The sequence below is a fragment of the Cygnus atratus genome, chromosome 9 (genome assembly GCF_013377495.2).
Source record: "Cygnus atratus isolate AKBS03 ecotype Queensland, Australia chromosome 9, CAtr_DNAZoo_HiC_assembly, whole genome shotgun sequence".
Taxonomy (NCBI): domain Eukaryota; kingdom Metazoa; phylum Chordata; class Aves; order Anseriformes; family Anatidae; genus Cygnus; species Cygnus atratus.
The window spans coordinates 26,639,388-26,654,943 of NC_066370.1; the positions used below are offsets into that span (position 1 = coordinate 26,639,388).

Sequence of the window (15,556 nt, forward strand, 5' to 3'; positions counted from 1 at the left end):
GCTGTTAATTCAACTATTTTCTCTGATCTGTAAGGAGAAGTGTTGATGCCATACATGTGTGTCTGCCAGGTGAGGTTTATCACTGGTTTCAGTTATAGGGAGGCCTGAAAATATGCCCACAGTGATCAAGGAGTAAAACAGAAAATATGGGAAGATCCTCAGAATAAAGTCTGAGGACTTCAAAGTGAAACCTCTTAGAAAAAGAACGGGGGGAGGAAAATGAGGAAAGGGAGAGATACAGCGGATAATGAATAGAAAAAAAAACGGTTTGTTTGCATGAGTAACACCATGCCCATTTCCTTGGGTGACCTTATTCAAAGCAGTAGGAAGGAATTAGTTACAACATGCAACCCAAACAGCTTTTAAGAGATCATGAGAGAAGCCTAACACATGTAGGGCATAAAACAGCTCATGGGGAAACAGAAGGAAAATATGACATCATTGCTTCTAAAATCAGCCTTTTCAGTTTTGATAGAGCCCCAACAATTTTGTTCTCTGACCTTGACATTCCTATTGAGTAAACCCTAAGTTTGACCTTGAATTACTTTTCTGATGACTTACCAGGGCAAGCAAAGAAGGTCTGGGTCACGCTTCAAGCATTCAAGCAAGTCTAGCTCCGTTGTACTGGAAAGGATGCTTAGCTGCTCAGAGCTATCAGAATGATGACACATGAAAATGGGGAAAGTGCCTGGGATTTGCTTTTCACAGTGAAAAGTCACAAGTGCATTTCAAAAAGCAGCCAGACCTTTTGTCACGTACAAGAAATCACATGTACTTAGGTCAGATCTGTAGCCATATGTACTCAAGTATAAGCACAGAATAAAAGAAGTAGAGAAGCACAATTTATCTCACAAAAAAAAAGTTTAGCTGCATCACATTGCTGAAAAGAATAATTAATAACATGTGAATATAACTCTACCTGGCAATTTCTAGCCAGTCTTTTCTGAGCTTCTGTGCTCCCTGCAACATGATCAAGAATCAGGTTGGTGTTTCTGAGAGGATGCCTCTCATCAACAGCCAGTGAGTGCTGGGTTCCACTGAAGTGCTTCAGTGAAGTTGAAAAGAGTTGAAGGACCTGTTTCCTTCTTCTAGACTGTGTTGCTACAATTTTCCAATAGCGATAGCTATTGTCCTTAGAACGATATCTTCCAAGCTTTATTATTTGGTATCTCTATGTAGTTTGAGACAATGCGTAGCCTTTCTGTGCGGAGGCTTGACATATTCATCAAACAGCCCCCTACTCCATTTAAGGTAGGAAAAAATGTGCTGTAGTACAGCTGAGCAATCTGCCTCATGTCACAGAATAGCTGCACAGTAATCCATGTTCTCAGGAGTGTGTTTCTAAGCAGTCACTAGGAAATGAGATCTTTGATGTTCCTTCCTGAGTCTAACTTCTAGACACGGTTCATTAGGAAGATCACTAAGGCGGATCTTTGAGAAAGGAAACTGGTACTTAAAGACATATGCTCAAAAAGTTTAGACAGCAATATTTGGCTATTGTTCTGCTAACAGTTAAACACTTCTCTAGCACTGGAGTTATACCCATCACCAGGTCCTTGTGAACATGAAATGACTGAGTCAAACTAAGGAGGTCCAGAACGCTTTTCATAATCAAAAACTTGTAACATTTTGTTAGCTTACAAGAGCAAAACTTTTAACATTCTTGAAAAATGGCTTTAGAGGCATGTGGAAGTTGTTTGAGTTGTCTGCTGATACCTCTTGCGCTTTGGAGTATTGTTGTTAATGTCCTATTATATTTCCCTAATGGGAATGCTTCATATGCCGCCAGTTTCCAGCTTCCCAACTATGTGTGGTATTTCGAAGGGATCTGTTTCTCAGGTGTGATGGTAAGTGTTGATTTTATGGCTTTTTTTAATGAATTGCAATTCAACTGCAAATAATCTTGGGTTACTGGGCAGTCTTTAAAGACTTTAAAAATTTGTGTCTTTAAAGGGAAAATGGATTTCATTGTCAAAATACTGCAGGCAGAAAAAATTGCTCAAACTGAAGAAATTATAACTATATTGAATGACATGCTACCTATGCTATTTAATTTCATATATGTGATTTTGCAAGGCTGTTTTTTTTTCCTGCTTGCTTTTTGTTTATATGTAATTTACACTTAAATTATTGAGTCAGCCACTATTTTGATATAATCCTCTACGGACTTTGAATTAAAGCTCTTTTAGCAAGACAAAGCAAAAAAAAAATCTAAAAAAAGCCTGTCATGACTGTTCAGATGTTTTTAAGAGCTGTATACAGTCCAGTATTTAGAAGACTGATTACAGCTCACAGTACATCAAGTTTCACTGTTGTTAGGCTAAATACAGAAGATAGTCTCATTGTGCCTGGTGTATTTGGATTTTCTCCATTATATTTGTAATGTGCTCATCTTCAGTAATAAATTAACATAGAGTTGCCTACTGCTCATGCTGTTCGCTATGTTCATAAAGAACTGTAGCCTCAGGAACAGAAAGTAGTAATGTGATAAAAGTTTGTTCACACAATCAGTATTTTAAAGAGCTAATGTGCATGAATAAGGTGGTTTTATGAAGCTGCTGAACTGGGAGAGCTATTTAAACATGAGGTATTCATTTGAAAGTATGTATTCTTCCTAAAGCAGAAGAAAAAAGTAATCCTTTTCACTATAGGGGGAAAAAAAAAAAACTATCAGGGAAAGAATTTGAATGCAAATGGATAGTTGAAAATTTAGCAAATAGTTAACTGCAAAAGCTACATTCATATTTTGAAATATTTTTAGCCTCGGGATCATTACCAATTTATTAATGGTATATATATTTTCCTGTTACAAACAGGGCAGCAGCATGTGAGAAGACAGTGTTGTGCTTTAATCAGCATGTTTTGCTAGAGCTCATCCCAATGATAAAAACTCCAATGTCAGCAAAGCTTCTGGTGGATCATGGCATTTTATGTAGTTCCAAACAATGGGTTACTTAAAACACTGCTGTGGTTGATACCATTACATTTCTGAGTTAACTCTTAGCTCTTTCTTCTTGTGCTTTTCTCCTAACTTCCAGCCCTCACAAGTGACAAATCCGGGGCCATCTCCTCTGTTTTCCCAAACTGTTTCAGAAACGCTTCCTTTTCATATTTATCCATTCAAACCAGTGCCTTTCTGAGTAGCAACTTGTGGTTCTGGAGTCCAAATCTTATTTACTGTTTTTCTAGCATCAGGTTTAAATAATCAGGTTTAAATATTCTGAGAAAAACAGTATGCATACTTTACAAAGAAAGAAAAGGAAATTCCAGCTGAATCAAACTCAGGCTTGTACTACTGACTTCTAGCATAGCTGTGTTGGTAAGGGAAGTGATATCCTGATCCACCTGTCAGGAAGAAGCTGTTGAACTGATGTGGCTAGATCAATGAGATATCCTTCCTTTCATTGTTATCAAATCTTTCATTTGTGAGCCTGTTTTTTTGTTTGTTTCAGTTTCACTAGTATCACTGTGTCCATGCTAGTAACACTTCACTGGGATGGGAGACACTGTATTCTTAAATCTAGTGAACACAGACCAGGTCTGTGGTGCTTTCCTAGTGCAGATTTAAAATCTCAGCAGCGCATAACAGATATAGTTCTCATCTTGATGAGGGGAGAGAGAATTTGGCTCAATATATCTGCAGTCATTTCACTCACTGTATGATGTGCCCTTACAGATCCTTCTCTTGGCAGTAATTCTCATAGCTCTGGAGTGTAGTGTGTTCCATCAGCGCTGCCAGAGTGAGAGCTGTAATAAAACCTACAGGGTGAGTCTATCTTTTATTTTTTGTGTATCTATTCAACATTCGTTCTTGGTATCTTGCTGTTCCTGTTTTTCTAGTACATCCTTCTTAGCTCTCTTCTGCTCTGGTTCCATTTTCTTTCACAGTGAAGGATTCTAAGTCAGGTTGAGAGGTCACAGAATGTGCAGCTGATCCCACTGATGCATATGCAGGATGGAAGAAAAACAAAAATCCTTGTAAAATAAAATAAAAACATAAAACGCAGTAGAATTTTAACTGAATGTTCCTTCTAAATAGTTTCATCCCCTTGCTTGTATTATTTGGAAGTTATTTTTTCTAGTAACAAGTCAATATACACTGTCTGGGATGCAAATATGTTTAATGCAGGCATGTATTCCTCTAGCATTCCAAGATACAATTTTGCAAAAACACAAGTTTAAAAAAGATCCCCAAACAAAATTTAACTGAGAGTTGTAAAACTGTCATAAATTCTGCCTTAAGCTTTCTTCTGCATATGTATGTTTACTGTTCATTATTTGGTATTTTTCTCTCTGAATTTTGAAGAGTGGAGCGATCGCATGTGAAATTCAACCTCAAGTAAGTAGCTGGTCAGGGAGAATGAATGCATGTTCTGTGGAGACTGCCCATATAGTAATGTTTTTCTCTCTTTAATTTAGAGTTTTATTTCAATTGTGTTAGCCCTGCTTGGAGTTGCTTTCTCTGGATACAGTTGCATCATTTTTACCTTGGGGTTGATCCAAGGCCCATTCTGCAATTCATCAAATGGATGGGACTACATCTTCAAAAATACTGTTGGAGGGTAAGAAACAACAGTGTTAACTCCTGGAAGAAACTGTTCATCAAAAAAAATAGTCAGACAAATTCTCTCAGAACCTTACATAAAATGGCACAATCTCTTGAACACAAGACCTGTATTGTAAGAGTGAAGTTTTTCAAAGAAAGGTATTTGCTTCCTTATAACAAAAGCTTAAATGTAAGAATCTTTGTACTGATCAAACCTGGAGGTCCATCTAGCCAAGCATTCTTTATCTGGTGATGGTCACAACCATGTGTAGTAAAGAATGTAAGATTAGATTCATTGTAGATGGATACTTCCTCAATATTGTCTCGAATTCCTCAAGTTCCTGGTTCAAAGACTACAGACGGAATTTTTATGTTTAATAACTTAGTAGGTTTCTCTTTAACTCCAATAGACTCAAAAGTCTGCAGTTTGATCATTGCAAAGTTTTGCAGAGAGCTGCTATGTCTCAAAAAAAAACACCTGAGGAAGGTAGACAAAGTGTTGTCGGTGTCCCAGACTCCTAGAAGCATGAAAGGTTTTATTCAAATGTGTACTCTGGGGATGCTTCCACAAGATTTTACATTCTCCCTTTAAAAGATTAAGGTTGTATAGGACTTGAATTTTTCAAGTCATATTTGCCAGGCTCTTCCAGCTGCATATGAATGCACTGAGGATTAAATTTATCAGAGGCTTTCAACTACAAATGGTTGGGAAAAAAAACAGCATCACTGAGCAAGTGATTCTAACAAAGCTTCTTGCAATTAAACCCCAGGCTATTGCATGTCTCACAGGTAAAAGGGCACAGCTAGCACATGTAAATCATGCACATACAGGATCCTCAAGGATACAAAGTGTGGCTCTAAAACAACTGGAAGTTGCATGTGGTGACACGAGGTTGCATGCACTGATCAGAATGATGTAATTTGGGTGTTCAGCTGGACTTAACTTAGAGCTAAAATTAAAATAAAAGTAAAGTCATAGAATCATGGAATCATAGAAACACAAGGTTGGAAAGGACCTACAAGATCACCTAGTCCAACCGTCTTCCTATCACCAATACTACCCACTAAGCTATTATAGAATTATAGAATCACAGAATATCCTGAGTTGGAAGGGACCCATAAGGATCGAGTCCAACTCCTGGCACCACACAGGTCTACCCAAAATTTTAGACCATGTGACTAAGTGCACAGTCCAAATGCTTCTTGAACTCCGACAGGCTTGGTGCAGTGACTACTTCCCCTGGGAGCCTCTCAGTGAAGAACCTCTTCCTGATGTCTAGCCTAAACCTCCCCTGCCTCAGCTTGACACCATTCCCACGGGTCCTATCACTGGTGATTAAGAATAGATCGGCACCTTCCCCTCCACTCCCTCTCATGAGGAAGCTGTAGACCACGATGAGGTCTCCCCTCAGCCTCCTCTTTTCCAGGCTGAACAGGCCAAGTGACCTCAGCCGCTCCTCGTAAGTCTTCCCCTCTAGTCCCTTCACCATCTTCGTCGCCCTCCTCTGGACGCTCTCCAACAGTTTAATGTCCTTTTTGTACTGTGGTGCCCAGAACTGCACACAGTACTCAAGGTGAGGCCGCACCAGTGCAGAGTAGAGCGGGACAATCACTTCCTTTGACCAACATCTGCCATTGGAAAACCAAAAATGCAGTGTCTTTCTAAGCACTTGGGTGTCTAACAGAGAAATTAATGAAACAGGTGTATGTGAGGTACATAAGACTCTATTCAGCTGTGTTTGGCAAACCTAACCAGGATTTACACTGGTGTAATGAAAGACCAGAGTCTGGCTCCTAAAGCTTAAGCATATAAAGTCCAGTATGGGTTTTCTATATAGTAAAGATAAAATAATGTGTATTTAAATATAGTTGCATACACCATATTTAATTTGCTTCACATTGCTGTTTCTCTAACAGGTACCTCACAAATTACTCTGCTTGGTCTCAGTGCACTGAACCTGCTAATGCAGTGGAATGGAACATCATTTTACTCTCTATTCTGATAGCTCTTAGTGGACTGCAGTTGATCATCTGTTTTCTCAAAGTGGCTGCTGAGTTGAAACGGACACTCTGTGGGACCTATTCTGTTTTTGTTCAGGTAACAAAAGACGTGAGGTTGTCTTCTTTCTTCAGCATCTACAAGGTCAGTTTAGCTTCAGCAATTTCTCTCAATAGAGGACCTGCTCTTCTGGTTAATGCATTCTCTGTTCCACTGCATATTTATGAGCAGACAATATGTACTGACAGTAAATCTGCTGCATCCTTGTGGTATACAGAGATGACTGTCTGCTCACTCTAACCTTTGAGGCTGGGATTAAAAATAAAATTGAGAATTTTACTCCCATGTCAGCAGAGGCTTCTGAGCATCTTTCTTCTAGCATTCAGTGTGAAGTCATTCTTATAAATGTGTGGACTTCACAGCAAGGAGAAGATGCAAGAGGCAGTAAGTAGCATTTACTACAGTCCAGGCATCAGTTTTTACTGTGTTTTCACTGGGTTATTGAAATGATAACTGAGAGGGCTCTGCTTTGGCACAAGAATTGGTTCAAATTCCAGGGTTCAAGTGACTGACGCACACCAGTTTTAAGTGATGTGTTCTACTGGCATTCACTTTCCCTGACTTTGGAGGTAAGGTGAAATGAGACATGCTTACTTCTCCCTGTCCATCTGCACTCGAATGAAAGAGCCTTCAGGATTTTTATGTAGCTAACAGTATCAGTGTTGACAGAACATTCAAGAAAGATTTCTAGGTCAAGGAAAGCAACAACGCCCTAAAAGCATGTATGTGCACCCACATGCACACATATATACGTACACCTGCACACACACACACACACACACCCCTGACACCACACACAGTAGGGGTATCTTTAACATGTAAGCTTTCTTGCAAATGCTTTGGGAAGCAGTGTGGGGAGGCCTGGACAGGTAGGATGGCAGTGCCTACACAGTGCAAGCATCCCTGAACGGTGCTGAGCAGCATGTTCAGGGAAGCTGTGAGTGCCATGGAGGACCTTCGGCAAGCAGACAAGGAAGCGTTGCTTGTAGGACTTGACTATAACAGCAGCCTATAATGAGGTCAACGCCTGAGGCAGTTTCTCTCAAAAACATGTTTCTTGCCAGAGAACGACAGCTCATTAACCTGAGAACCAACCTAGCTTTCAGTGAAGTCAAAAGGAAAGTCTTCCCGTGGGAGCAGAGCAGGGTCACCTCTTGTGCCCTGAGTGCATGTTAAAGTTAGGCTGGATGTGGATATTTAAGAGTCAAACAACTTCTATATTGAGTTGAAAAAAGCAAGCCTTCCACTTCATTCCTTTTTATGTTTGTTTTCAGGCTGGGATTCTCTGAAAATGGCAAGGAAATCTTCATTGCTTCTCCCACACACGCACCAAAAAAAAAAAAAGAGAGAAATGGCTTCCCCAGCATTTAAGATAGCAGATTTGGTTGCTGCAAAGACAAGTGAAATCTTTGTCTTCAATCTTTCTTTCTAGAATGTCTGTATTGTGGAAGAAGGTATTTGAACTGTTTGATGGCTAAATGCTGGACGTCTGTAATTTCCTAAAGAAAAGCTGTTTTCTAACCTGTCCAGTTGTCCATGGCCATGACTTTTTACCTTCCAGCTTGTTCTGACAATAGGGAGGTTTGAATACCGTGGAACTACTTTTGTCCTAAGACTGCCTTTTTTTTTTTTTTTTTTAATAAATTGCTGTAAAACTACTTTTATCGTCTCCTGTCTTTGTTTAGAACATGTGAGTATTTGTTGTTATGATAGGGCCTGATTTAAAGTCCACTGTGTCAGGAGGAATTCTACCTTGAGAATTAGTTTATTGGATGAAGCCATGGTTTCTAAATGGTTAAGTTTAGTTACAGACAGACCATAATGGTCATGAAAGGCAGTAGCCTATCCTACTCTGTCCTAGAAGCTTATTAACTGCACAAATCAACCACTGAAAAATTTTAGCAAGTCTTGCTGAGGTATGGCTTTTAGAAAGACATCCAGGCCTGATTTAAAGATTAGATACACCACTCTGAAGTCATATATGCTAATTAGTATGGCTTAATAGGTGCACTGGGCCTCTTCTTTTCTACCTGGAGGGAGACTTCTTTTTTTTTTTTTTTTTTTTGGGGGAGGGGGAGGGAGTCAAGCATTATGGGAATTGAGGGAATATAGGAAGGTACCCTGCATTGGGAGTGCCCAGTGCTAGTTTGAATACCCTGACTTTGCGGCAAGAGAAGGCTAACATTGTTGCCAATAATAATCAGAGGAAAAAGAATCATCTTTTTAAAATTGGCAGCCAAAGAAGTATTGTTTCATTCCTCATGGAAATTCAGGGATTCACAATAAAGTGAACATATGGTTCATGTGCAGCTGCATGGGCAACATTTGGTCTTGCACTCTATCTTCAAGCGAGTGAAAACAGGAGAAGGCAAAAGACATGCTTCAGACTAGCAGTAATGCATGTAACCTTATTACATCAGAACAAATGGAACTCAGGCATATGAAAATTGAATATTAAATTTGCACTCTTAGAAGTGTAAGCCATACTTTAAGCAATAGTTCTGGATAAAATATTTAGGGAAAAACAAATAGAACATTTAAGTAATTTAATTCTGTTTCAAGATAACTTTGAAATTTTGCCTTGATATTCCTCTGACAGATATTTTGAAAAGCTGATTTCTTCCTGTAGGATTTGAATAACGCAACTAAACTTAATTGTTTAGTTTCTATTAAGTTGAATGACGTAATAAAGAAATTACTGATGGTTAAGAATGGATCTAGTCTTTTGGGTGACAATTCAAGGTGTCATGGATGTTCAGAGACAAATGATAAAAAGGCATGATGACAAAATAGGGACTCTGGAACTATACGTGTTTTTTTCCCTAGGTTTAAATATATGTCATATTATAAAACAACTTAAATGATAATCCCACATTCTTATGGATTTATGGATATTGCTTGAGGACAGAAAGCAAACAAATAAACAAAAACTTAACAATCAATTCCTACCGAATATCTTGGAAAATCTTGCTGAGTTCATGCTTATAAGCCATGGAGCTGCTTATTTTGTTAAGGGTTGAAAAAAGATTTTGGTTATTTGGATAAAAACTAGTATGTGTGGGGTATACATTCAGAGCAGAAAAATGCTAAAATTGCAAAATGTTCCTAAGGTGAAGAGCTCCGTTTCACTGAGGAAATCAAATAAATTTAACTATTCTGTTCAGACTCCATTTCAGTCATGGGGAAAATGCAGGCTTATTTTTAGGCAAACAGAATCTATTGAGGTAGATTTTAATATGCTAGATAAGAGCAATGAAATACCTGAAAGTTACACCTGGAAACACTTAACCCTTTTTCTTGCTCCTGTATCTGTCCTCTCCACTTTCCAATGATATCTGTCTCTGATAATGAAAAATATTGAGTGTAGCTGACAGAAGACACAAAGAACAGTAGTATCTAGTTTCACAGCTTTTTCCATAGTAATCTTATTCTACATTTCTGCTCTAACACAGGCTTGTGTCTCCTATTTTAGTGGCATAAATCAAAAGGAAAGATGCGTAATTTAGTTTTCATTGAACATATTGAATCTGCAACCCTCTTTATCCATAATCCAGATATTGGCATCTTCATCGCCCTGGCCAAGACTATACCATAACTTGACAACACAGCTTTTAAATGGGCAGTTTATTCATTTGAAATTGATGGTGTGAGTACCAAAGGCTAATAGTGTTTTGTTTGTTTGTTTGTTTGTGTTTGTTTTTTTTAAGGGTTAAGGCAGAATTAAATTTGATCTGTTTAGTCAAATCAGTCAAACCTGATTCAGTTCTAAATATGCTGTCACTAACAAGTAATGCCTATTAGCTAAAAACAAACAAAAAACCTACAGGATTCCTGTAAGGAACATTAACTGATTTGAAATCCAGACATACCTGACTGTTTCGATGGTGATGTTTGAGACAACATAGCTGTCTGGCTCTCCATTTGCAGAATACTGACTTCACCCCAACCATAGAAGGAGGAAGCGAGCCATAGAGCCAGGATAAAGATCACACCACGCTGGCAGATAGGTAACCCTTCTTTTCAAGGTTTCCTGTGCATGTGCTATCTGCTCAAATCTACACATAAAATACTCCATGGTGCACCTGGAAGTAAGCTGTGGATCTGAATTTATAAATGTCTGTTAGTGAGGAGTTAATGCTGAGATGTAGAGGTAGGAATGCCAGCATTATTCATTACAGCCCATGCGTTTTGCCAGAATATTAAGATGCTGTGTCTGGAGTAGGAATATAATTTGTTTAACCCATTGCAACTGGAAATAGCTCATTTTTGACCACAGATAATTGTGGGCAAACATTTGCAGTAAAAGACAGTGGAGTGCACCCACCTTTGCATTTTGGGGAGTAGTATTCCTCATGTAGGTAAAAGTGAGTCTCACTGAAGTACGATTTGCTAACGCACCTCCCTATTCTTCAGATGTTGGATGGCAGCTTTAATCCACATTGGAAAAGACTAGATGGCAGAGGAAAAATGAAGATCCACCAAACTTTGAAGGGTATTTACCTGCAAAGGTTTTAAAAGTCAGAATAGCAGCACGATTAAAGCACTAAACACATCACTTGTATTAGGGAAATATCATGAAATTGTGAAGTTTCAGTTCAATCTCCCTATGAGCCTTCATTGAGACTTCTTTTCAGAAAACTCCCTTTTTTTTCAGAATATTAATTTTTTGAATTTCCATTTTTAGGAAATTTTTGAAGTAAAAAATCAATTTTATATTTTTAATGCAATTTTGAGGACTTTGTGAACAGTCATAAGTTTTCAGCACCTTTAGTATGAGAAATGAGCTATTGTGGTTTAAAACAAGATAATATTCATGACAGCAAACTGTAGTTTTGTTACTTAAGCAATTAAGATAGGTACTCAGTTTTTTAAGGCCCTGTCTACCTACCAGAGGAGAGAGGCTTCTGTTCTTCAAACACTCTCTGAAGATACTAATGCAGATGCGGGAGACTCAGTCACATCAATTTATTTATTTATTTATTTGTGAGATTCTTAGGAGAAAGATGATAGGCGTATGCTCAGGCACATGCATATATTAAATGTTCAGGTGAGGCTTGATAAAAAGGTGTAATTGAAAAATTGTGCATGTCAAAACTTTCTGGTTTGTCTTTCAATAAAAGCAACATGCACTTCTTTTGCAAATCAAGAAACAGTAATTCACAGTTGTCAAAAGACTAAGGCAAAGAAATGTTCGTATTTTTTACCCTCAAGTAAATAAGAGGATTTCAAGGATACTGATTATGTGCTTTTTCTCCTCCTCTGTTCAATGGTTATTTGAACACATATAAACCAAATAGTCCACGTATGCGTGAATAACTGTTAGCTGAGTATTAAGAAGTTACTTTGAATTTCAGTAGTATAAGAGAATGTAAATATTTTATTATACTTTTTAACCTCAGTTAATTTACAAATGAGGCATACGCAACCTCAACAAAACAATCTTTCCACTGAACACTGACTTTCTTCTGTGGAAAAGGAAAGAAAAAAAATCCTTACAGAAGTTGTTCTGAGCACGTGATGCCAATCTGGGAAACTCATAAATTTCATCAAAAATTCGGTCATGTTATAAATGAAGATACAACTCAATCTGAATTTAGTAATATTTATAAAAGGCATGTAAACAGCACTGGGTGCGCGGGGAGTCTACGCTCTACCAACACGCACACACAACCGTCGAACTTTCTAAATATATAGAATATTGCTTTTACATATCCATAAGAAACCCGAGTAGGCCTATACATATGTACAATCAGAAAAGGTATCAATTGAAACATAAACATGGCAAAGTTTTCCGAATTCTGGCAAATTTGTTTAACAAACAATTTTGTTTGTTTAACAAACAATCCTTTAAGTCTATTACTATTAATGTCCATGACTGCGGAAGCATAGCTGGAGATGGTAATCCTGGTTGAAGTGCTCCCATATCTTCCATGACTTCATTAATTTTTCTCAGATCATATAACAGTCTCCATTTTCCATTCCTTTTCTTGATTACAAACACCGGAGAATTCCAGGGCTAGTCGTGGGAACAACATGCCTCGCTTTAAGTTGTTAAGCAACTCGGCCTTCGGGCCTTATGTATCCTGTTCCTCCCAGATCGAAGGGAAACAGATCCGGCTCCTTTTCAGGGCCTATACTTTTCAGGGCCTATACTTTTCAGGGCCTATACTTTTCAGGGCCTATACTTTTCAGGGCCTACAGGGCCTGGATCAAAAGGAACGTCCAGGTCACCAGGGGGCGTAACAGCAAAGGCCTGCGATGGCAGTAGCGGCGGGGGGGCCGATGGTGTAGCAGAAGGATCGGTTGACGAGCCCGCAGCTCCCTCGCTATCTGGCAAACGAAACGTTTCTGATTGTGGTCGCACATGGCTCTTTAAGGCCTCAGAGATTGTTCGCCAGGTGCCGAGCAATCCCGCCGCAACCTTGTCGTTTTTAGTAGCAGAGTCCCACACCTGGACCTCAATTTGGTCCCATGTTTCAGGATCATAAACTGTCTGATTGTTAATAAAGGGAGTAAGCTGTAAGGTTACCAGGACAGTCTTTGTTTCCAAGGACGTATGATTCGCCATAATGCGCAATTGCTTACCTTCGGCCAGCGAGGGGCAGTTGTGTGCACGGGTCCGCTTCTCTCAGCTTGAGCTTCTTTCCAGCTCCGGTGCGCCTATTTCCAGCGACTTTCTATACGAGCTTCTTTGAGCTGTTTGCTGAGGTTGGCCGAACCTATCTTCATTAGGCGATCAATGTCCCTGTTCCTATCCTGGTCCCTGTTCTGTTAGCCTGTCCCTGTTCCTGTTGTTCATGTCCCTGTTTTTCTTCATGTCCCTGTTTGTTTTCTTCAGGTCCCTGTTCGGGTGCCATTTGTGGCGTAACGACCACACGGACACCACGGTTCTTTTAGGATCAGTAACTGCTACTATATTGATGACAGAACTTCATCATTATCGTGTTGCAACCCATATTGAGGACAGGCTCCCTTCTTATACCATTCGCCCCACAGCAGTCCTTTTCCACTAACTCTTCATTGGTCAAACAACTTGGTCCAGCAACCAGCAAACCCCCAGCAACTTCCATGCCTTAACGACTGGAGAACAAGCAACCCGAGACGGCATGGCGTCTCCTGAATCACCCTTCTTTGTTCCCTCTAAACTCTTTACATTCCTGATGGCCTCATCGTTAAGAGACCGATGTTATCACCAACCATGGGGCTTGTCGACCCCCATGGCCACACTCCCACATCTCCCCCTTCTTTATTAACATCAACCATCTTCTTGACACGAATTATTACTCCATATATCACAGTCATATTTCAAAAACTTGGCTTTGGTTCAAGTCTTTTGGACAGAAACAGAATTATCCATTTAATGCAGCTATTTAGAAAGTTTCAAAAGGCGATATTGTAAACTTCAATTTTCTGTCAGCAACTGAACTTTTGTGTATGAATTATGATTACAATTGGTAATCTATCTGTATACCACAATCATGGTAAATACAGTTTAGTTTTGTATGTTGTTAAAGGAAACCTGTTCCACTTTAGTTATCTTCTGAATCTTCTATCTTCTGGATAGAAGTCTTTTATCCAAAATATTCATAATTTTTTCTGAGCATTAAGAAAATAGCTTCAAAGAATATTGTAGTTATTACACATATTTTAAGCTGTACAATGAAAAGCATAATTTTGAATGAGTGTACTCAGAGTGCAAGAAAAGAAAGCCGAAGTGACTGACAATTGTTTTTTTAATAGAAGTCTTTACAATTTGCAAGTTTACAGTTTGCCTGGTATTCCTAAAGCTTCAGACATAACCATAATATAATGGATGCATGCTTGAAAAAATGCTATTGCAAATTTCAGTTAGGTGCTTTTAAAAAGTCCTAGGTTTAAGGTCCAATTTGATTTTATTCAATTAAACTAGCTGATACAAAAGATCTGCAGAATTTGAATAAAACAGAAGTATAGCCTTCTGCACTGAGTAGTCAGTTTAAATAATGGTAACAGTTAAGATTATCTTGAGCTTTGAATATCTATTATGCTTTTAATCATTGAAGAATGTGTCTTATCCTGCTCAGTGATAGGGCAGGAGTAGGATAACATAAAAAGTTCATTCTGAGGAATTTCTGAGCCTCATTTCCATTTGAGTAGTACTGAAATTGCTTGGGAATGAAAAGTAAACATTCTTCCCCGCCACCACCCCACGGTTCCAATCCTTGAAGACCAGTCCTTGAAATCCCGGAAGACCATTCTATCTGTACCTGTATTTTCCATTCTTTGTACTAAAATTATATTTACAAGGGAACTGTGGTGGGTCAGAAGAGCTTATCCAAGTATGCATCAGTGTGCAAATGCTGCCGTGATAGCAGTAACCTCAGTCCTCCTTCTCACCAATTCAGTGAATGCTGTACAAAGGGAAAACAAAGACATCTGTAGATTCAGAAAGAACGAGCTTAACAAGCAACAGAAAGTCTGCATTTGAAGGGCCTGCCTTGCTTTTAGTTATGTCAACAAGGAGCAGACACACCAGGGGCAGCTGTTGCCATTTAGAGCTTTTAACAGTGCACTTAAAAAGTTGCATTCTTCAGACAGACTTAACAGAAATTATTTTCTCAGTAGTATACAAGCTATAGAGATAGTGATAAAGATAACGAAGAATGTGATTAAACTTAGTTATCATCAATTCAGCTGCAAGATTTACAATCTGATAACAGTCTAAGCAGCAATTTGTGTTACAGTAATTTGGCAAGAACTGAAAAAATTCCTTTGAAGATTACGTGAACTAACGAGGTTACCAGAATGTTTTGTTTACTCTTCACACAGAGAGACATTGTGCAACTTTTTATTGTATTCACCAAAGCAAACGGGGAGAGTAAGAAGGGTGGGGGGTGGGAAAGACAGAACATATAAAGGGAAATTGCATGTGCCCATCATTTCACATTTTCCACAAGGTTCATGAATGAAAA

General features: G+C 38.8%; 1 protein-coding gene across 2 annotated transcripts in view; it reads left to right on the top strand.

Moving 5' to 3' along the window:
- TM4SF1 (transmembrane 4 L six family member 1) overlaps positions 1 to 4,497 on the top strand; it is a 33,730-nt gene extending 29,233 nt beyond the window's left edge. For both annotated transcript variants that reach the window (XM_035566426.2, XM_035566425.1), the window contains 3 exons: positions 1,790 to 1,847; positions 3,677 to 3,766; positions 4,420 to 4,497. In XM_035566426.2, the coding sequence (XP_035422319.1) occupies positions 1,790 to 1,847; positions 3,677 to 3,717 (99 nt within the window). In that variant the 3' untranslated portion in view covers positions 3,718 to 3,766; positions 4,420 to 4,497. The remainder of the gene's footprint in view (positions 1 to 1,789; positions 1,848 to 3,676; positions 3,767 to 4,419) is intronic.
- The last annotated feature ends 11,059 nt before the right edge of the window (positions 4,498 to 15,556 follow it).